A 23,528-nucleotide genomic window follows, 5' to 3' on the forward strand; every position below is an offset into this window, starting at 1 on the left:
ATCTGATTCAAGTGGTATTTGATCAAGGCTTAGTAGAAGCCGCACACGCGTCCGGCCTCTACAAGTATCCACACGAAGTACTGACTCGATCGAAGCCTTTGGATCTCACCGGGGTGCTAGCTCCCTTGTAGAGATGGCTATGGATGGCTGATATCCTCCCTTTACAATCAACTCTTGAATGCCAAAAGGGAGGAGGTAGAAGAAGGATGGATCAAGGAACAAAAAACAAAGCCCTTGCAGCCTTTTTCTTTTCTCATGCGCTAGACCCAAGGAAGAGGAAGAAGAAGGCGCCACCACCCTTTCTTTTTCTCCCTTTTCTCTTGCGGCTGAAAGGAGGAATGAAGGGAAGAGAGGTGCTGCCGAAATGCCCAAGAAAAACATAAAAAATGCTGGCCGAAATCACCTCTCTCTTTTGAAATGCAAAGGGATAAAGATGAGCTCCTATTTTTTAGGAGCTCATCCTTATCTCTATTTCATGCCACCTAGGAGGGGCGTGCGCCCCTCCTTTTTCTCCCACGCATGGCTCAAAGAGAGGGGCATATTTCCCTCCCTTTTATCCATTTAAATCTGCCACTTAATCAAATTAATGGGTGATTTAATTTGGATATAATGCATGAGTCCAATCCTAGTCAAAATAGGACTTGTATGAACCCATTTCAATTTCCTCCTTATCCTAATCTAATTAGGAATTAGTTGAACCATGACTCTATTGAACTCTTGAATTCTAATCCAATTAAGAGTCATTTAATTAATTAGATTAAAATTAAAATCTAATTAGGACTTGAGAAAATCCCAATCTAATCAGGACTTGTTCAAATTTCAGCCCTAAGACAATTAGGACTTTAGAAATCCTATTCTAAGTAGGACTCTAATTTAATTTGAAATCCTAATCCAATTAGGACTTCAAGAATTCCATTCCAAGTAGGATTCATAATCAAGTCCATTTAATTAAATCCAATTAATTAAATTAAATTAAATTGCAATCCGATTACAATTATTTCTTTTTCTAACCACTAACTCTTAGCGGGTTAATCATTTATCAATCTAATTGATCACATGTGATTTTTAATCACAATTCAACCATCGGATCGGTCAATACTTCTAATATGTATGACCTCATAGGTTCTATTCTGACTGATAGTGAGAAATATTGCAATCTCTATTACAATATCATTGAAAAGTCCTTTCAATGGGTTGAAACAATTCCAACTCAACTCACCAGGGATTATCGACCATCAAGATGATCCCTGTGAGTCTCACCATCCACCAGTGACACCTAGCAGTATGTAGTAGCCACCCAGCAAAATAGAATGATTAACCTCTAGGTGCAGTTATCGTATGATACAGTCCTTCTATCGTGGATCCCTACAGACCGGAGGTCATGGATAACTCGTCAAACCCCGTCGTCTGTCATATGTCTAGATTTATTCGACTTAAGTTCGAGAGTAGAAAACTCTTTTCCACTATATATTCTGCCCTGGCCAAGGTCTTAGAATTCAGTCTAATAAATCACATAGAATCACTCCTCTTCTATCAAGGTCGATAGATTCCATGTAAGTGCATACCCTACTCCTACAGTGAACCTACTGCAGCCAATCTACACAACAAGGACCCATATGACTAGAGACCATGTATATGTGCAGTCAAACTACAATAGCCTCACTGTGAATAGCCGAAGCACCGCAGGTCAAAGGACCAGTCACACTACTGCAACATCAAGCAAGTCACTGACGAGTGGATAGACATCCAAGTGACTTTTTGTCTTGGTCACGCTCAGTACCCTTGTTCTCTAACAAGCACCTGCACTATCACTTCAGTGTCCCTACACTATGGACTCGAGTCTCGTCCATCCATAAGGAAAGCGATCTGTGCACTGATCGGATCGATCACCATCCTCGTGATGATCCATTGATCACGAGCATTTAGAAATTAATCACCAATGATACATGGCTCAAATTCTCAACTCTTGAGAATATGTATCATCATCTTATTAATTCCTTGGACGATTCATAGACACATAAACAATATGAATGAAAACATGCCCATTTATTATTCAATAATAATAAAGTTAAGTACAAATTTATGTTCCATAATTAATAATGTATCTGCCAGATTGACTTATAGGGCATACATCTAACAAGGTTTATATATAATATTGACAGGATGAACAAAGTTTGGTTGAGGTACGATGAACGATCATAGAGGCATAGGGCGAGTGGTGCTAAGACCTCACATCTATGATCAACCCAGTCCAATGACATGGGAGAACTAGGCCTTTGACTTGATGATAGTATTCACTCAACATAGGAAAGGACGTAAGTAGTTGCTGGAATGAGAAAAGTGAAATCATGGAGGAAAACTACAGGAATTGCTAAAGAGATGTGGCGGACATGCGTGGATGGTTATTGGTGATAGGAGCTAATAGTTAGGCCATTTAAGATATATTGTATAAGTAGTAGAATATAATTATAAGAAAATGATCTTTGGCTAATCAAACACCTATAGTTATTTTTATCTTTATCGTTGCATTTATTTTTATTTACCTAGCTTTGTTTATCTTGCTTTACCCTAGTTTATCCATAGCTATTAGCATAAAATTGTAGCCTCATCTACTACGTACATTCTCCTCTTTTGAGTAGGTGATGTCTTGGTGGTGAAAGTCTTTGAAGCCCACGACATTAGGACCCATACTAATAATCCTTCATTTTCTTTTTTGGTTTTTGATACTAGTAGTGCATCTACGCACTTGCATGGTCCGATTAAGAATGCACGAGCCATTCTTTCCCACAAGAAATCTAGCACCAATAGGTTGCAACTAGTATTTTATATTATTGACCCAATCCTTACTATTGAGGTGGCGAGACCATAATTTATCAGAAAAATAGGTTAACTAGTTTATTTGTAAGACCTCCTTTGATACCTTAAATCCTTCAAATCTAATCCTAACCCGCCAAAGCCCATTATTTCCCTATCTCTTTAGCTTATTGGTGGATGTAGGAGAGGAGGAGGTTCCAAACTTCTTATCTAGTTGGTAGTGTCCACAGCACAATTTATACCCTTTAAGCAAATGGAGATGAGAAAGAAGAAGAGGTGAATAACCTATATTTGGCTATCTATCTTTTTTCCCTTATTACCTCAATAGAGATTAAGAAGAATAGATTTGGTTGATGATGATCTCTCTCTCTCTCTCTTGGGGCATAGCAATTAACATTTGAATCTCCAATAACTAGCCTCCTTTCCTAGTAATTGTAATCAGACTCCTAGTATTGCCAGGTACTGGGACATGTTTGAGGATAAACATGCATGCCCTAATCCTCATGACTCAACCTAGATGCTGGTCGCGACATATATACATCCAGGGGTGAGAGTAAATAGAGGGGTAAGTTAGGTTAAAATTCTGGGCTAAGTTTCAGAGTTTTATATGTTTGATCTCACACCAGCCAAATGGATTGTGTACTCAGACACCGCAAGAAGAAGATAAAAAATTTGCCCATGCCAAAACCTGCTACTTGGAATTTTCATTACTGTGGACCAGGCTTAGGCCAGGATCCATTGAACTGGGTCGAGTTCGTTCTGTCTAAGCCTTTTCCAAGCCTTTAAATAGTCCCCGCCAACCCCAGGAGCACGTGCCGGCCCAGCCCATCCCTCGAAATGGCCATGGGAGGAGGGCCGCGGAGGAGCTGCTCGCCCACGGAGGAGGATAGGTTAGGGTTCGACGTGGCGCTGGCCAAGGCCAAGGACGTCGCCTCGTCCGCCCCCGTTGTCGTCTTCAGGTGCGATTCCCCTCTGCCACTTTCTCCCCTCCTTCGAATTCGATGGTTTGCTTCTTCTCCTGTTCAAAATCCTCTTTCGACCATTTCTTGTTTTGTCTTTTGAGCTCTTTGTTTTGATTATCTGGTGATCGATGCTTGGTCTGATGGCTTGTTGAGGATTCGGGGATGGAAAATTAGGTTTGATGCGTTGCAGTGTGACCGACAGAGGGGGTTGGGGGAAGGAGCCGTGAGGTCGAGAAGGGGAAATTTTTTTAGGAGAGGTGTGAATTGTTGGATTGTTGAGTGAAGAATGGTGTAGACCGGTAGTGTGAGTGCGAAGTTTTCCTTTTTATATGTTAGTTTGAGGAGGATGGAAGATTTTATTAACATGATGGAATGACAAAATTTGGGAAGTTGGAAGCCTTGTTTTTAATCGAGAAGATATTTGAAGAAGAAAGGAAAAGAATCACCACGCAAGGCCCCAAAAATACCGTATTAATTGCAAAGTGTTGTCCCTGAGGACTGGGGAGTTGCCTCTAACCTGTGCATTTTTGTACTGCAAAAAGCTGCATTTCTGTTTGATTGATTGTTAATGGCTTCTTTGGTGGATAAGATTCCGAAGCTTAGCCAAATGATGGCTAGAGTGTCAAAAATTCTGTAGGCTTGCTCTTCTAATGGCTTCTTTGGCAGATAAGCTTCCAAACCTTAGTGCTGAATGAAAGATAAAGATGTTAAACATCTTTAGGCTTGCCTTTTTTTCTTTTTCTTTTTTTTTTAAATATTATAAACTATGCCATATGGTTTATGGTGTTATATTCCAAGTTCTAGAACCTTTGTTGAGGGATCTGTGAGTCAGTGCAACATCCACTCCATGACTTTTAGTCGAAGGAAGTAAAAGTTGAATTTGTTGAAGGACATGTCGTGAGAGTGTCCATTTAAAGTCAAAATGAAAAAAAGTGATGGGAAAAATTTTCTATGTTTTTTCAGAAGCAAAATCTTATAAAGCACATTTGTACCCTTATTCTAAGTTTTACAATAATCCTCTTCCAAAAAGCTTCATGATCTAGAATCTAAAAGCACCAGTGTTATTTGAAGATGCCATCATAATTAAAAGCTAAGGGGCTAAATGAGAGTAAATGTATCTATATCACTAGGCTTAACTGTAAAATCAAATGTACTGTAATTATCAAACAGGTTCTAGTCAATAGTTCAGGAAGGTTGGAAGTGAGTTGGATGGCTCCTTGATATTGAACATCTTTTTAGAAGCATGTAGATGATCATACCACGTATAAGTCACAGATCTGGTCAAAGGAGGACATTACTCAGAACTTGGTGGTAGGCAAAGATTATATTTTTGTTGCTTTCACAAAATATGGTATGCAGAATTATGTGATATCGACATTTACTTGTTCCCAGTTTCCTTGTATGAGCCCTAGCCCTGTACCTTGTGTTGAATTTTAATGCCATATAGTTTAATTTTTTTGGCGACCAGCTGTATAATTTTCAAAAATCACCGCGCATAATATCTTCGGTTAAAACTATTTAAAGAATAATCAAAATTCAAATTAAATATTCAATATTCAACTTTATGAAGAGATTATTTTTTGTTGTCCAACTAGCCTTCTTCTATCTATACGGGTTCATTTTTATGGATCAAGGTATGATCCAAAGACCAACTTTTTACCCAATATCAACCTTTGGCTATTTGGTACCCTATTCCTGATCAAGTTATGACAATAGAGGTTTCGTAAACCTATAAATAATAGTCAATGAAGAAGTTGACCTACCAGATTGGAAGGAGGATTTCTTCACAGACAAATTTATCTTTTGAAAAGTAAATATCATGTTTGTCCTTTATTACAAAGTCACTTTCTAATGTGTTTATATAGATATAAATACATTTACACACACACATAGACATACATACATACATGTATATATGTACGTACATATATACATGCAGACATACGAATGTACATATATACATACGATGGCTGACAAGAGATCCTTGATCACCATCAAATTAGATTTTAAATAAGTTTAGAAAAATGGGATGCACTACCTAATTGTTGAAATCTAGATGCAAACTTGAAATTTAGTAAGCTTCCACTTTTATGTACGTTAATTTTTTACAAAATAGGTAAAAATTCTTTTAGGATTGCTTAATTTGGTCAGCCACCAGGTTAGCTTGCTTTTGAACTTCTTGAATATGTTATGGCTAATTATAGATAAAAAAACTAGTTTAAAGATCTTGACTTTCAATTTCTTAGTATTTGAATGTCATGGTGATGATCCATTTAAGCAAGGTAACTATCTTAGCAACCATATTTTCACAACATTGGTCAAATTAGTCCCTATTTGGTATTTGTTTCCCAAGATGACAACGCAAGAGGGTGGGGGGGGGGGGGGTGAGTTGGGCTTTTTGAAATTTTTTACAAACTTCAACAATGATTAAGTAAATTTGATTTAACACAAGTATGCACAACAAAATGAATGATAAATAAGTGCAGAAAATAAGAACAAGCATAAACAAATAAAACACCAAGATTTTATAGTAGTTTGGAGCCAAACTCAGCTGCTAATCTATTCTCCAAGGCTTTCTTTTTGAGAATTTCACTATAATTTATAAGATTATAGCTCAGTTGTTTTTGGGCTCACAACCAAACCTAATTGATTTTTTCTAGCAATAACCAAAATCAAGTTGTTTTGCTGGTATAGCTAAACCAACTCCAAGTTCCAACTCTTAGGAACTCCTTTCTGATTTTGAAGCTCAGCAAAACTTAGTCGATTTTTCAGGACAATTGACCACAATCTAGCTGTTCACGGGTATAGCCAGACTTTACAAAGTTGCTATTTTTTACGGTGTCAGCCACACCAAAATCCCACGCGAGATTCTCCAATCTCGTGCACTAATCAAAGAGAGAAAATACATACACAATAAACTTTACAAATTTTAAGTTTTCTCATTATAGCTTGTGCTTGATTTGCTGTGAATGTTGGGATCTTGAAGAATGAAATTAGCTCTTTCTCTTTTTCTTTCTTGCTTGCTCTATATGTTATGATCAAGGATTGCCAAACCAGTACCGGTAGGCGTACTGGTCGGCCACCAGACTAGTTCGGTACCGGTCTGGAGCGGTTCGAACCGGTACCGAACCGGTACCACTAGTTCAACCTCCAAAAGCCCCAAAAAATTTGGCCTAGCCGGTACGGGCCAGTTTAGGCCGGTACGGGCCAGTACGGGGATCAGTACGGGCCGGTTCAGCATTCCTTGGTTGTGATAGAACTTGAAGCTCTAAGAGTGGTGGTTAACTTTTATTCCTTTTCTTTTACCTTTTTCACTCAACTCTTCTTAACTCCTTTTTTTCTTGTTATTTTCTTTGGGTATTCTCATGCATTTATATCTTCAAAAAATAGTTGGAAGACATTTCTAGCCGTTATAGAGGCTGAAAGAGCCGTTGGAGGTGAATATGTCCATTCTGGTTTTGTGGAAAAACTAGCCGTTACTTCTTCATTGGTCGATTCGTGATTTTCAGGGGTCAATTTCTTTTCTTCAGGGGTTGACTTGAAAAACTACGTATTTTCACTGTGCTTTGTCTTTCGCCTGTGGTCACTGTTGAGGTCGACTCGAGTTTGCCTGAGGCCGACTCATGATCTATAGGGTTGACTCATGAGAAGACCAATTTTCACTGCATTTTGTTTTCTGCCTACGACTATTTTGGGGTCGACTCGTGCTCGACAAGAGTCCACTCATGATCTTCGAAGGTTTACACGTCACTTCAAAATCTTCCAGAATTCTTCAGCAAATTCTTCAACTTTGAGAATTGTTCTTTTATGCTTCTTTAATCTTTCAACCTTATTTACCTTCCTATAAAACAAATTTATCTTTTCTAAAAATAGAAAACAATTAGCATTATACTCAAACATTTTGTACTCATCAAAATCAATCTATTGGGTCAACAATATTTTTTCTTGTTTTCTTTTTTAAAATAGAAACACGGAATCCAATATAGAAAACATGTTCGGTTATTCTGTTTTCGTTTCTTATTTTTTAAATAACTTCTATTTTTTTTTTGAAAAAGGTGGGTAAAAAATTTTTACTTCCACTATTTTAAAAAGATTTTCTGTTTCCAAATTCTTTTAAAAAGAAAAGTAGAAATGATACCAAATGCAGCCTTAATTATATACTTAAATCAATAAGCACTTGTATTAATTAATGTTGTAATTTTGCACTTCCCCTCTTGTGAAATGTGAAGAATGGGGAGGCCATGAGAAAACATGGTGAATTCTTTCCTACTTCCGCAAATTTCAAGCTTGCAGTTTCTTGTTAGCAGAGCTGTAAGTGGGTTGGGTTGGATTGGAATTCGTGCGCCCTGGTTCCAATCCAATCAAAATACGGAACCCAAGCCTAATCCATTTCTATTTGGATTGGATAAGACCGGGTTTAGGATTTATTTATTGAGGTATTGAGCTTTTTAGGTCTAGGGTAAAAAATAATCCAAACGCAAGCCATAAGAAATATCCATAAAAAAATTACTTAATTATATTATAAACATGTTTTGTAAGAAAATAACCATTAATGTGTAAACATTATCAACAATCCACTTCACAAAAGACTTCATTGATGGCCATATATAAGTTATAATCAATAAAAACATGGGGATGAATAACTCCATAAAAAATAGTATTAGAAGTAAAAAAAGATAGATTCAAGAAAGGTTATGAAAATGTGTATATTAGTCTAGGGTAGTTTGGGTTGGTTTGGATACATAGTGATCCAGATCCGATCCATATTTGAAATGCCTCATATTTCTTCAATCCAAGCCTAATCCAATTAATTTCAGCTTGAACTAGGCTGGATTATTTCTGGGTCAGTTCTGGGTCAGAAGTGGGTCAATCCAATCCACTTGCAGCCCTACTTGTAAGTTGTAAGTGACTATATTTAGCTGATGTGGTTTTTCAAATTCTGTCTATGCTGTATCCTAGGTGTGTATATATATATACACACACACACACCCACACATCCTTATCTTACTATGGTAATTTTAGCTGAAAAACCTTTTTTAAAACAAGTTATTTGAAAACTTAAAATTGCAAAGTGAGGTATTGGCTTCACTTCTTAATATTTATTACTTTTATGGTTTCATCAACTTCTGAGCATTGCTTCATTGGGTTTTCGCTTTACTCGGTTTCTGGAACTTGCTCTAAACCCAGTCCTACTTTAGTTGGAAAAAGACAGGCTTGATCTGAAAATTAGATTTGTTACTTTTGGGAGACCTGACGCACAAAATATTAGCTAGATTCTTTTATTCTGAAGTCTTCAACAACACTGAGGGTTGTCATTCATTTAGCGCCAGCACATTCTTTTAACTGTTGATGTTGAATCTTTGTTTTCATTAACATGCAATTCATCCTTTTTACCTTCTGTGGCTCATGAATTTCTAATACAGTTTCTGGTGGTTGCAGCAAGACATACTGTGAATATTGCAAGCAGGTTAAGAAGTTGCTAACACAATTAGGAGCAAGTTATAAAGTGTTTGAATTAGATGTTGAAAGTGAGTACATGTTTCTGGTCAATTTCATTCTGAAAATCTTCAGATTGTGTGCTTGTTACTGTTGCAAAATGTCTTGGATCTCTACTGTTCTTGCTTATCTGTAATAGCCTTCATCATTTTCCTGTGGAATATCTTATGGACAGCAATACATGATTTATCATGCAGCCTGGTTTGATGTTTGTTTAATTTCATTTCTTTGTGGATTATAACCTGAAATTGCTATTAGTGCAAAAGGATGCCTTTCTCATTGAGGCAACAGAACGGATTAAACTACAAGGGTCAATAACTTTAGAAATAAGATATGTCATAGTGATATGTGATTCTTTTGAGTGTTGCCTTAGACTATAATGAAATAGAGTGGATAACTCATTGTGGCACCTGTAGGTTTCTGCACATGAGGTGATGAAGGATTTAAGTGCACCGACATGGCATGTGTTGACACATGCTGTGCTGTGTTGTAACAGAAAGATTCAGAAGAAGGTTGTTGGCTCGATGCCAAGCTGTGCTGAGCCATGTCGATCCATGTCTGCTAAACACTGCTTGATATCTTCCGGCATACTTGGAACTTGGTATGGACCTAGTATTAGGTGCTGATATTGGCCTGGAATGGACTGTTACAACCAACACTAGAAACCACAGTGGTAATTGAACAGGATTTGTATGCATAAGAAATATTTTGGTTCTCTTTGGATGATAGGATTCTTACATCAGGAGTTTGCCTGGAGTTGGATGCTTTAAAACTACAGAACTAAGGGGTATTACTAGTCTTGCTCTAATAATATCTCATTGTGTTATATGCTATTTTCCTTAAATTGCAGGTTGTAGATAAAGATGCAAAGTAGCACCACAGCTTATTGGACTTTGCTTAATTATACTTGATGCCTTTGTAGCATTACTCAAGGATATTAGCAATATTTGAGGTCATTAGATGGGACACATTATTATAGTAATGTAGTTTCTTTTTTCTTTGTGGGCTTAGAATCACCTTCTTTAAATGCAATGAAACAATTTTATCCTCGTATTCAACAAATGATGGAATTGTATTAATTTATGTCCTATGACTTACTGATTCCACCATAGTTATCTTCGAAGACTATACTAGATGGATAAAATTTTTATTCCTTTTTTTTTCTTTTTTTTTTGCTGATTGGTTTAATCTCATTCATGAAGGTGATGGAACAGCACTACAGTCTGCACTAATAGAATGGACTGGACAAAGAACAGTTCCAAATGTTTTTATTGGTGGAAATCATATTGGTAGTTTTGATGGTATGTTCCTGAGCCACCAATCTTTTTACAGATAAATGCTAAAGTGACATTTGATCCATGAATTATTATATTTCCACCCTTTTTTTGATTGAAAAAATTCGAATCTTTGCATGATAGAATTCATTAGTCATTTAGTAGAAAGCTTCTCACATTTGGCTATCCAGTAATGTTACATTGTTAAACAAAAAGGATGTGTCAGTGCACTTTTGAAATTCTTATTATAATGAGGGTTCGCTCGTTACATGAGGTTAACATGCATACCATTTTTTAAATTTAAGATTAATAGGCACCTTTTAGATTTTAAGTAGCAAATAAAATAAATTCACATTGGTTATTACATAATACATATAGAAAATTACTACATAATGTGTGAAACAACAATTTTTTGCCTTCCCCCCCTTCAATTCTTTCTTAGATTTCCATCTCAATCTATTTGGGTTCCCTTCATCTCTCCCGACCCTTTGAATCAAATCGGTACTTTTGCAAGTTTGAAATTTTGGTTTTTGGAGTTTTTGCCAGTTTTAGCAATTTTTATTGGAATTAAGAAAAAAGGCCCAGCTTCACATGCCAAAAAAATAAGTTCCATTTCTTTTGACCTTTGAATGTATTGTTTTGGTGATTCTGGGCTTGAGTTATTTGACACTTTCTTTTGTAATCTAACACTTATTTTTAAAATACAAAAGGGAAAGAAAATCACATGGTACATTATTTTTGAATGTGAGACGGGGCGTACCATAATGTATTGGAAGAATATTGGTGTGAAACACATATTCAAGGCGGTACAAGCTCCATACCTCCCATGTCGAGGCGTACTGTCCCGTATCGACGCGTACCAGTCCATACCGAGACAAAAGTTCAGAAAATGGATGAGAGAGTTATTTCGAAACGGAGATGTACCATACTGTACCCTACCATACCGATAAGGTACTGATACGGTACTTGGTACCAAGATTGCGGACCTTGATATGATCATATCATTCAACAACAATGTAATAGACATAAATCTATTTCTATGATAATCTATCATTTTTTGAAAGTACGATAGAGTAGAAAAATAATGTGGTACATCATTTTTTAGAATATAACATGTGATTTTGTTATCTAATGAAAATGCCATGAATAAGATTATACTTCTATGAGATTTACCCCTATCATAAATAGGCATATGCCAAAACTTTGCCATTCTAATTTCTTTGAAACCCAACATTAACATTGCTTTTAAATCTTCTCAAGATTTATTTCATGAGAAAAAATCTTCCTGAAATTCAAAGAAATGAAAAATGGCATGGTATATTGTTTTGGCTGAAATTTTGTATGTAAGCCTAGTTTTGGTTCTGGATGAAACAGAGATAATTTGGTTTTAATTTCAGATTTCAATCAAAGTTAGAAGCATTTAACCGTTACTCTTACTCGGCCCGATGCTTTCTTCGTTGTGCATGGCTTTGGTTAGACAACTGATTCTCCAAAGATGGCTAAGAAGACAACATTTCCCTATCAGTGATATTGCAACAATTACCATAACAGACAAATTCTTTTAATTACATTTATGGTTTTCATGCATTACAAGGGTGCCATTACTTAAAACTAATGTGTAGTTTATATTGTAGTTCTGCTTTGGTCAGTCAACACCTAATGTTTCCATCCCATCCTATGTTTGCAGGTACAAAATCATTTATCACAAATTTGTTCCAGGCCCTTGAAGATGGTTCAATTGCAATAGCCAATAAAAAGTTGGATGTTATCAAGAAGTTGGAGTTATCACTGTTTCCCACAATGGACACTGTACAGAGGACAAGTTCATCCCCAAAGGAAAAAATTCATTCTTTTTCATCTTCTGAACCAGACAGTGATCCAGAAGATAAAGAACTTAGTGATGATGATGATCGTAATCACAAACATCGTAGGAGGGAGGTCCGGCCACATTCTTTGGACAATGATCTTCATGCACCACCTATAAGAAGGCCTAACAGAAAGCGAAACAAGCCTTTTGAAAATGGGCAACCATATCTGGAAACCGGTCCTCAGTCTAGTGAAATTGAAAAAGAATATAACCCTAGTTTGGAAAGGGATGTCTCTTCAAAGTCAGAGAAACGAGGTGCTGGCTTGACACCACAGATGCGGGCTCCTTCAGATTCAGGCCCTCGGGCTAGACTAAACCAATTCCACACTGATACTGGTTCCCGTTTTGATTCTTCTGCATCCACAGGTCGCCCTTCTATAGGGAGGGGAAGAGGAAGGAATACTGTTCCCTGGAGTCAACATGATTCAAGGTTCAATCATTATGACACTCTTGATTTGGCATCGCAGATAGCTTCACAAGGACCACCTACACATCCTAGTCTATATGCGGGGACAGGTTTACCAAGTGCTGCAAATACACAAAATGCATCTTGGGGTGCATATCGGTTTATTCCTGGAATGAATAACACAATATTGGATCCGCTTCACCCACTTGGTTTGCAAGGGACTCTTCAGCCCCCAATCAGCCCTCTATTAAATATCGGCGCGCTGCGCCAGCGTTGTAGAGACTTTGAGGAGCGAGGTTTTTGCTTGAGAGGGGATATGTGCCTGATGGAACATGGTGTAAATCGAATTGTTGTTGAAGATGTCCAGGTGCATATCTTTTTCTCAATCGAACTTTTTGTATGTTAGCATCAAGATTTTCTACTGCTTAAATATTTTAGAAACATAAACTTTCACCCACGTGTATAACTAAACATGCTTTTAGGAAAACACACGACATAAATTAGAACTTCATGGTCATATGATTCTAGTGTTTCGCACAGGGCATGCCGTACCGGCCCGTACCGGCCGGTACGAATCGGTCCAGACTGGGACTGGTACCAGATCAACGTGGGATCCGGTACCGGAAGCTTTTCATTGGAAAACCGGCCGATACGACTGCCGTACGGGTACAGGACCGGTACGGAACCGGTACGGGATCAGTACGGAATCGGTACGGGATCGGTACGTACCGGTACGGGCCGCCACCGGCACACCGACCGGTATCGGTACGGCGGACCTTGGTTTCGCATTTGATTTTTGGACACTTTATTGCTCATGCAAATTACATGACCAGAAAAACTCATACCTCTAAATTTAATTAGTCCCTGTTGTGAGCATGATATCCATAGTCAATTCTTTGATTCAGGCCTTGCCTGGTTGTCTTACTTTGTTGGGGTTGCCATCCCTAGTGTTATTCTTGTTGTGATTTTATGGAAGCATGAGTTCTTGGTGCAGCCAGACATCACTTGCCAAGTGTGTGACAACCTGTATCTGGTAGTAAGCATCTGCCAGTCACACATATGTGATAAACATGATTGTTTTATTTTGTACTATTTTGTGTATCTTTCATAACTAATTGATTCTTTAGCAATTTGCAGAGTCTGTCTCAATTCAATCTTCCTGTCTCAATTCCAAGTTCACATGCACTGGGAATTCTAGCTGGGGCAGGATCTTTACCACCTGTTAGTGCATTTTTGAGCCTCTTGACAAGCAGTAAAGCTGCATCTATGAAAAATAACAAATCTGGAGTGACAGATGATGCATTGAAACTGAATGGAGTTTCCTCTGCTTCAGGTGTTTCTGAAGCAGATGTCTATGATCCTGATCAGCCTCTGTGGAACAATGAACATCCTGAAACATCCAGTGCACACTTGAGGCTTCCTTCACCAAAAAATAACAGTGTTGCTTTATGGGGTGCTGATTGTTCTGCTCGCCCGGGTCTCAGGTTATCTGATGGCATTGGAAATGAGCACCCTGGCAGAAGCTTTATGGCCAATATTGGCTCTGTTTGGGGCCGGATAGGACCTGGGAATAAGTCGGAAACAGGAAGGAAGGCTAATAGTCATATGACTGTGACAAGTCATATTGGGAATGAAATGAAGGAAGATCATGAGGAAACAATGGCCTATAATCATTCTGCCACTGAAGGAACGCGTGCTGTTGGTAAGGCGATGGGTCCAAAAGCAACAGCTGTTCAACCTCTACCAAGACTGCGTGCAGATTCTGGACGTAATGGTGGTAAAGCATCTCAGAGAGCTTCTTGTACTCTCTATGTAAATGGTATTCCTCAAAAAATCAACAGAAGGGAAGCTCTTCTTTCACACTTCCAGAAGTTTGGCGAGGTCATTGACGTTTATATTCCGCTGAACAGTGAAAAGGCTTTTGTCCAATTTTCTATGAGGGAGGAGGCAGAAGCTGCACTGAAGGCACCTGATGCTGTAATGGGTAACCGTTTTATAAAATTATGGTGGGCCAACCGAGATACAATTTCTGATGAGGGAGATGGCGGTGTCCATAATAAGTCTATGCAATTTCCTGGTGTGGCAGCTCCCTTTGTTGCATCTCAGTTGTCCATTGGTGACAGAGGTAAAGAAAATCTCCCATCTGCAGCTCCAAAGGGAAGCAGTGTGCTTGGGGCTGAAGCATCAGTGCCTGCTGGTGGACCTCCACAAAGTTTATCAGCAAATTGTCTAAAAGCAGCACCTCCTGTGCAAAAGAAGCTGGAGGGTTTGGAGATTTTGAAAGAGGAACTTCATAAAAAGCAGGAAATTTTGGACAAAAAACGTGATGAATTCTGGCGCCAATTGCATAAATTAGAGAAACAAGTAATCTCTTCTTTTTTGTTTATGTATAACAATCTTTTAGGCTAGGATTGGCAATTGTGTTGGAAATATGCACGCCGTTTTCCGGAATTAAACTTTGTAAAAATGTCAAAGATAGCTATCAGTTATCTGCAACATGAACGTATTGGTTTTCTCAACCATTTTTTTAATTCTTAGAAGAATCTTTTTCCCCTTAAAATGCAATCTTCTTTGAATTTTTCTACATGTTTTGGATTTTTGAATTTTAAAGGAAGGACTAGAAGATTTCTAAATTTACATGTAGTTGATTTGATTTTCCATAATATAATTTCTTACTTGGTTTTTGATTTAAAAGCATTAAAATAAAAATGATAACTTCTGAATAACAATAATCGCCTTTAAGATTGGGGATCTAAATTTAGGGTATTTAAAGCCTTTGATATTTCGACTGCAGGCAATTTCAAGCAAAAAGAAGGAAGTAGCCTCTGAACAGGCAGGTAAGAGGCATAAAGTGGACATGGCAAATGAAGCTGTAGCAGCGAGAGCAGCTGTAGCCCCGAGGTCCACTAATCTTTGTACAACAGGGGCACATCTAGAAGCTGAAAGGACACTGGAAAAGAGAAATTCTGGGGAGATTCTTGTTCCACACTCTTCAAAAGAAAATTCAAGTGCTCTGCAGCAATCTCCTGGGAATATTAAACAGACAAGTCATCTGCCAGGACCGGTGCTGGATAGATTTAAGCAGGAAAACTCTCCTACTTCATTTAGAGTTGTTCGTCCTCTACCAGCTGAGTTGGCAAATGTATCTCTCTCTCTCTCTCTCTCTCTCTCTCTCTCTCTCTCTCTCTCGTACGCGCACGCATGCGCATGGGCACTTGCTGGTTAACATACAAACGTGGCATGCTTCAGCAACAGAAAATTTACCTTGGTCTTTCATATGAAGACATCAACGTTAATTGATTTGGAAGATAGCCTACTACTATATATGAAGATACAAAATCACCAATTTTCATTTTCCGGCTAGATGCAAAGTAAAGAGGGAATGAATCATGAGGAGTTTGGGATATATACCCTGCAAACTTTGGGATATTTCAGTAAACAGTTTTAGGATTTTTTATATTTGCAAATATAAAGTGTTAATATCTATAGTGAATCTATGATTTTCATTCCTTGTTGTAGAGTGTTGTTGAATGAATTTGTAAGTCCCGCCCTCAACCAGATTTCGGCTAGGATTTCTCCCATCCTTGTTCTCAAAGGAAAGAATGTTCTGTGAAAGAAACAAAGTTAGCCGAACCGGTACCTGTCCGTTACTGTTTTGGTACAGTACTATACCCCATACTGTATCATGCCCTCATTTATTACTGAAGCATGAAATTCTTTTGGTCATTGTTTCCAAACAATTTAAGATTATCACCCTCTATGTACAATATAACTGTGATCCTATTATATTTTTGTGAATGTTATTTTAGCTCATGGCATGTTTGTGGACTTTTTATCGGCTGACATTTGTGTAAACCATTGGTTTTATCTCTGACTCATAAGGATTCTGCATGTCCGAGTATCATGGGCTGACAGTATGACAATGAAAAGTTCACACTTACTGGCTTCCTTTTTTCTGTTTGCGATGCTGAAAATTCTTGTTCTTTGCCTGCTTCACTATAATATACAGTATTTCCTCTAAGCTACTTGTTTACTAGTAACTGTGCCCTCAACTTTTCTAGAGTCTGAAGAATCTGATTTCTTGCACTGTGCCAGACATTGTCTCTGATAGAAACATCAATATATTTAATATCTTAAGAAACTAAAAATTTAAAGTTCTAATGCGAATCTAGTATGAATCTCATATATCTTTGACTTCAAACAACATGCATAATGAATGTTGGAGGGCATATGCCTTTTGACATGTTGTCACGGATGAAAGATTTATTCTCTCTCATTTTTTACTTGTCTTCTGGTTGTAGTTTGTATGATCTTTCATTATTTGTTTCTTTTTAAAATTTCCATGAAAAAACAAAAGAAAACTGTGCTGGTATCAGCATGTCACCCAATTATTTTTTTACTATTGATGCAATATCTTTTTGTTCATTACAGGTTGTTGCTTTGAAGGATCATTTTTCATATTTTGGTGATCTCTCTTCTGTTGTGCTCGAAGAGCCAGAAGATCATACCAAGAATGAAAGCTTAAAGCCATCTCAAAATTGCTCTGCTTGTATATCTTTTACCACCCGTCATTCTGCCATGAATGCATTTCTTAATGGTAAACATTGGCAGGGTCACAATTTGTGGTTTACGTGGCTAACAGCCTTCCCCAATTATAACAGTGATCATAGCATCCAAGAAACTTCAACTCCTATGGGGGCTTTAAGTCCTGATGTCCAAGCTGAGGTAGTGACATCATCTTCATCAAATGCAGGAAAGCCAGCATGCAATGTCATGTCACAGGTAGCTGCTATTAGAAATGGAGGGTCTCTTAAGGATGCTGAAAGCACAAATTGTGCTCTCATTACCAAGCCCAAGGCTCTGGTACAGACCTCTCATTCCAGTACCATATCATGTGAGGAGCATCCCCCAATGTCTGATGTTCCGATGGTTGGAGCTGCCATCAATGTAGGTTTTTCACAGTAAGGTATGATTGATTTTGGTCATAAACACTTTTATCTGCTGAGCAAACATGAAATTGCTTTGTTGTAGACTTGTTCTTTTCCACGTGAGATTTTATTTGCAAATTGCTGGTAAATATATAAGCAGTTGATTGCTTTTATTTTGTGAAGTGATTGCTCCTGGCCATTCAGATTGAATGCTAGATTTGATAGAAGCATGGAATGCCGTACCGGTCCGGTCCTAGACCGGTACCGGAACCACAAGAAAACCGGTATCTCCGGTTTTCTTGTGCGTACCGGCCGGTACGGAGCCCGTACCGGTCGGTACCGGAACCGGTACAAATTTTTTTTTTTATATGAACCACAGCACGAGGCGCTGTGTTTTTTGGCTCGCGGTACCGGCCGGTACTGTACCGATACCGGCCGGTACGTACCGGACCGGACCGGTACCGTACCGGTCCGGCCCGCCACCGGTACGCCGACCGGTACCGGTACGGCGGACCTTGGATAGAAGAATGATATCATTTTGGGATTAGTAAAAACTAAAAGTTCTTTAAGAAAGAAAAATGGGAACTAAAAGCTGGGGCAGATATTTGTGGAATACTTATTTAACACTGGAGGATCTTTGCTAAGTGGCAGATGGGACTAAGCTGCTGATAAATTTCTAAGGTCCAATAGGCAAGCAATAAAAAGATCATAAAGATCATATTTCCAGGAATGTTGTAACATGATAGACAACTTGGAAGAATATTAAAAACCTAAGGATGCAAGGAAGGCCAGCGTAGACTACATCTGTGGTGTACAATAGACAGCAGTTGTTTTAATATCTATTTCAAAGGAAAGTCTTGCTTGTATCTTTGGGGATTTAGCCTGCAACCAGGCATCAAAACTAGACCTTATTACAGCTAATTTAAGATGAAAATGTTTGATTCATCACTAATAATGGTTATATATGGAGTTTTTGTTATATCCTGAAGTGAGACACGAAATGAATATTCTGGCAAAATTTCAGCAAGTGGACTAGAAGAACTTATAATTCGCCACCTGATTATGATCTGTTTATGCTAGTTTTTGGCCTAGACACAATGGTTTGAGCAAAACAGATTGTATCCTAAGCTGCTAGAAATTGGAGCTTTAATCTTGTTATATTGTATTTCTGAGAATTTTTGGTTGGCAACAAGCTTCGTTCTCCCAATATAGGTAACAATTAGGATCCAGTTAGAAAGGTAGATTATAGACGGAGGTTTCAATAGTCACAGCAATCACATTTGAGAGTTGTCAATCGAAAAAAAGCAATAGGATTGGGAAGGTTGGCTTGGTTTCTTAGTAAAACTGTAAAAATCATATGAAATAACTTATTTCTCTTCGATTACTAGGAAAATTGCTTGTCAAATTTATTGTTCTTGAAAACTCTAGTATTTCATTGTTTTGTTTCAATAGAAAATTGTCAAATTTGGATATATTGCTGGAAAATATTTTCTTTTCTTGGGAAACTTTTACATTTCTCCTTCCTTTTCCATAGCTCTCCTTGCAACTAGAAGACCCTCAATGCTTTGATATGACGTAACTTGGTTGTTTGCTTAGGTCCTATTTTAAAATGATCAAAGGATCACCAATTGCAATCCTTAAATTCACGGAGTAAGAATAAAACCTTTATGATTTAATAGACTAATAAAATACCCAAAATGCGAACCTACAAATCTAAAAACTAACATTTCCACCTTCTAGAATGCTCTAAGAATGTGAATTTGAAAATATCGTGACTTGCTGATATATTCAAATAGTTCAGAGATGGACATCTGTCACTGCCCAAATCTTGGGGGTATAAGGTCTGCTACAGTTAATGTTCCATGCTAGTGAACATGCCAATTCACATGCCTATTGCCTGTGATAGTATGTGTGCTTTAATTAAATTATAACCATGGGGTCGAGTGCCTATGAGTCACTAACTCCCATTGTATAATCCTTGGAAGTTTACTTGGATGTTGTTTTGGTCATTCTTGAAGTTGATCTGATCTGTGAGACTAAACTGATAGGTAGATCCAGATTTAAATTGCTGTATAATTGCCATCATTGTTCAGACCAGCATGCGACATGGACATCATACTTGATAGATGTAAATGAAATGAAGGGATTATTTTCAAAAAAATGAGGAACGTGGCCTCATGCGAAATATTAAGAAAAGTGCATGGAGCTGCAGGGTAAATCTCCATGATGGGCCTTCTAATGAGTCACAAATGCTCAAGATCAAAGCCTGTCGAGCCAGCTTGAACTGGGCTATCCAGGGCAGTACAGAACCAAATCGGCTAGGAGCCAGGTTAGTTCGACCATCCAAAATGAAAGAGGATTAGGGTTAGAATTGGTCTGAATTCTCAAATTTTGATAGTTCTAACCCAGTTTGCTTGGATTGAACGAAGCTCTTTTATAAAATCCTTATCTTTTGCATTTGACCTTTCTTGCTCCTGTTTGAAACCCTAGCTGTCGCCATCTCTTTCTGCCAATCCTTGTCTCACCCTCCTAATGCACTCATTGTCTTGTGACAATGCCATGGAGACCTTGCTGATGGCTCTAGCGCTGATTGACCCTGCCCCCCAATTGACAACCTCCTGCCTCAATCGGTGACTTTGGTCTGTGATTGACGAGTTTCAGCCTTGATTGAACCTTCAATTGATGTGCTTCAGCCCCAGATCCGCCTCTCTAGTAGGTCCTTCCATTCTCATTTCGCCTTTTTCTTCTCTCTTTCTGCTTGTTCACTTTCATTCGTACCTGATTGGCACCGACATGCATACGGTGTGTCGGTACGATATAGTATCGTATTGTACTGACTTAGTTCATGACTAGTATGGGTTACAGTACTGATTTTGTGAACCTTGCTCAAAATAGAATTGGAAAAAGCAAGTAAAAAGGAGCTTGGAGTGAAGTTGAAATTTGGGGTGGAATTGCATGTGATAAGAGACATGGATGGCTGTGATGAAGTGGGTGCCATATATACAATTTAATTGATTTGTATCGCCTCCAGTTGAGATCTACGAAATCTCCTTGGGACATCTCAATTTGAAATTGGACAACAGATTATCTTTACCATATCTTCCCATTGTTGCAACTTGCAAGTTACATCTAAAACCCAATGGGTTCGGGACTTTAATCCCACCTGACCATAATAGGGTAAATGAGTCCCATCATAATAATAGAGATAAAGTTTGAAACCTAGACATGATGTTCATAGAAAATCATAATATTGTTTAGCTCGGGGTCCGTATTCTTTGAGGTTTAATTAATATTGTTTAGCAAGGTCCGCCGAACTACCTGATTCGGCCCGTATCGAGCTAACTCGGTGGGGGATCGGGTCAGTTCACTTGTTTTATTCGGGATTGGTTCTGAACCGGCTAGAGCGGGCCAAAATCGGTCTCAAATTGTCCAGACTTGTTCTGAACTGGCCGGTTCCGTATGGAACTAGTGCGGACCGTCCGGTTCGCACCGAGTCGGGCTGGTTCCAAACTGGCCCCTCTCCTCTTTTGTTTTAAAGAGTGGTTGGGAAGACTTGAGAAGTGTCTCAGGCCTTCCCAACTTATTCGAATACCTCTTTTTCCATGGCAAAAAATATGTTGATTCAGCACAATTGAAGGATGATCCAACCCTAAATAAGGTATGCTTTTTCTCCCCTATCTCTATTTCTTTCTTTTTTTGGACGCCAAAAAATACCTTGAAACTTGCAAAATAAGAGATCATGTTATTTTTTTAATTTTGGCTTGATTTTATGCTATGTTGTAGATCTATGGATGATCTACACGATGATATAAAATTTTTTAATTTTCAAATTATATATAATTTTTAAAATTAAAAATATATTTTTAGATTTAAAAATAAAATAAATAAAATAATATTAAAAAATATAAAATTAGAAGCATATTTAGGGATATGCAAGCTACTCTCTAGCTAAATTTGATGTTCATTTATTTAAGTTTTGATGCGATCATGCGCATAGTAGCTTAGGCCTAAATTTGAAAAGAATTGAGAAATAAGTAGTCTTTCATGCATGGCCATGGTCCTAAAAAATATATATTGTATCTATTATAGTGTTCTACATAGATCTGAGCTCAAATTTATTTTTTAAAATATTTATATTTAAAAATTATTTTTAAATTTAAATAATGATTAAAAATATATAATTAATGCCAAATTATAAAAAATTAGCAGTACGTAATACATATTTCAAAAGTATTTTTTGAAGTAAAAAATATTTTTTTTTAAATTTATGGTATTTAAATATCTTTTTAATTGAAAAGTTATTAAACATATATCAATAAATAAAAAAATATGAAAAATTAGTACTATGTATTAGATAAATCGATTTATTTTTTAAAATAAAAAATATTATCTTTATCATAATGAAATTTTGCTATTTTTAAATAATTGATAAACTGACGTATTTGATAAACTTGCAGAAATAAAACCGTTAGAGAAAAAAAAGCTAGAGTGTGGCATTGGTTGGAATCATGGGTAAATGCTCTCGAATCGACACCATTGGAAGTGCAACTAGTGCAACACAGACTTTAAAAAAGGGGTATTCAGATTGAAACAACATTTAGCTGATGGTTATTCTGACGTATCTATATGCCGAAAATATTCACAGGAGGTTTGGCAGCTGATAAAGACTTTCGGTCTCGGTGTAGATTCTTCAGGATCAAAGAACATTTACGGTAAGCTTCTTGACAATAATAAGGAGCTAGAGAAATGGATTGCCTCATACAAAAGCAAGTGACTCACATATGGATAGACGGTGATGTGTGATGGTTGGACCGTTCCTACTAGACGGAGTGTTATCAACTTCTTGACATATTGTGTTACAAAGACTTTCTTCCATAAGTCGACTGATGCTTTCGATTAGGTATACGATGCCATGTACATCTTCAGATTGATGGAGGAGGTGATTGATTAGGTAGGATAGAAGAATATCATGTAGGTCATCACTAATAATGGGCCACAATATAAGGCCATCGGGGAGATCTTGATGAAGCAACGGTCATATATTTTTTGGACTCCATGTACTGCACATTGTATTGACCTCATGTTGATGGACATTGCGAAGATTCATATGGTGCAGCAAACAGTGGAGACAATCCAAACCAGCATCAGATATATTTACAACCATACATTAGTCCTATAATTGATGAGGAGGTATGCAGGGGGAGTGATATGGTTTGCTACCAACTGCGTTGCACTTGATAGCCTTCTTGAGAGGAAAGCAGCCCTACGTCAGATATTTGTCAGTTCTGAGTGGCAGAAAAGTAGATTTGCAAGGGTCAACATTGAAGGAAACACTATCGAGGACTTGGTAACGAGGCAGACATTCTAGCAGCAGGCCGAGAACATAGTGAAGGCTATCAAACTATTGTACGAAGTGCTTCGGGCCCTGGACAGCGAGAGCTACCCCCAGATGGGCTTCTTATGACATATTATGGAGAGGAATAAGATTCAGATCAAGGAAGCAAATCTGACATATGTCTAAGAGTACATCGACATATTGGGCGGCGGCGGGACTACCAGATGGATAGGGACTTGTATCTCGCAAGTAAGCAAGAATATTGAAAATTAGACTGCTCCTATATTTATATAATTTTATTAAGACAATTATGAATGCAATCTGCAGCATATTACCTAAACCCAAGGTTTCGGTACACTGTACCATGAATCGATTGGATGACGAACTTTTGGCTGCTCAACGTAGTGTGATTTATAGGATGGAGTCTAATCTAGAAGTTGCGGCTC

General features: G+C 37.8%; 1 protein-coding gene across 5 annotated transcripts in view; it reads left to right on the top strand.

Moving 5' to 3' along the window:
• The first annotated feature begins 3,614 nt into the window (after nt 1-3,614).
• Nucleotides 3,615-23,528, top strand: part of LOC103696501 (zinc finger CCCH domain-containing protein 27-like) — a 29,050-nt gene continuing 9,136 nt past the window's right edge. The window contains exons 1-8 of one of the 5 annotated variants that reach the window (XR_016398262.1): nt 3,615-3,773; nt 9,216-9,304; nt 10,475-10,573; nt 12,234-13,186; nt 13,957-15,183; nt 15,614-15,961; nt 16,339-16,477; nt 17,251-17,386. Coding sequence is in view for 4 of the 5 variants with exons in the window: in XM_008778159.5 (XP_008776381.4) it covers nt 3,652-3,773; nt 9,216-9,304; nt 10,475-10,573; nt 12,234-13,186; nt 13,957-15,183; nt 15,614-15,961; nt 17,251-17,784 (3,372 nt within the window). In the remaining variant the exon portion in view is untranslated. Of the gene's footprint in view, nt 3,774-9,199; nt 9,305-9,688; nt 10,060-10,474; nt 10,574-12,233; nt 13,187-13,956; nt 15,184-15,613; nt 15,962-16,338; nt 16,478-17,250; nt 17,786-23,528 lie in introns of those variants that run through there. The other 4 variants (XM_026800920.4, XM_008778159.5, XM_088710118.2 and 1 more) reach the window with 4 other exon arrangements.

The sequence above is a fragment of the Phoenix dactylifera genome, chromosome 13, assembly GCF_051530095.1.
Source record: "Phoenix dactylifera cultivar Ajwa chromosome 13, Ajwa_hap1_PhDact_Kaust_v1.1, whole genome shotgun sequence".
Classification (NCBI taxonomy): Eukaryota; Viridiplantae; Streptophyta; class Magnoliopsida; order Arecales; family Arecaceae; genus Phoenix; species Phoenix dactylifera.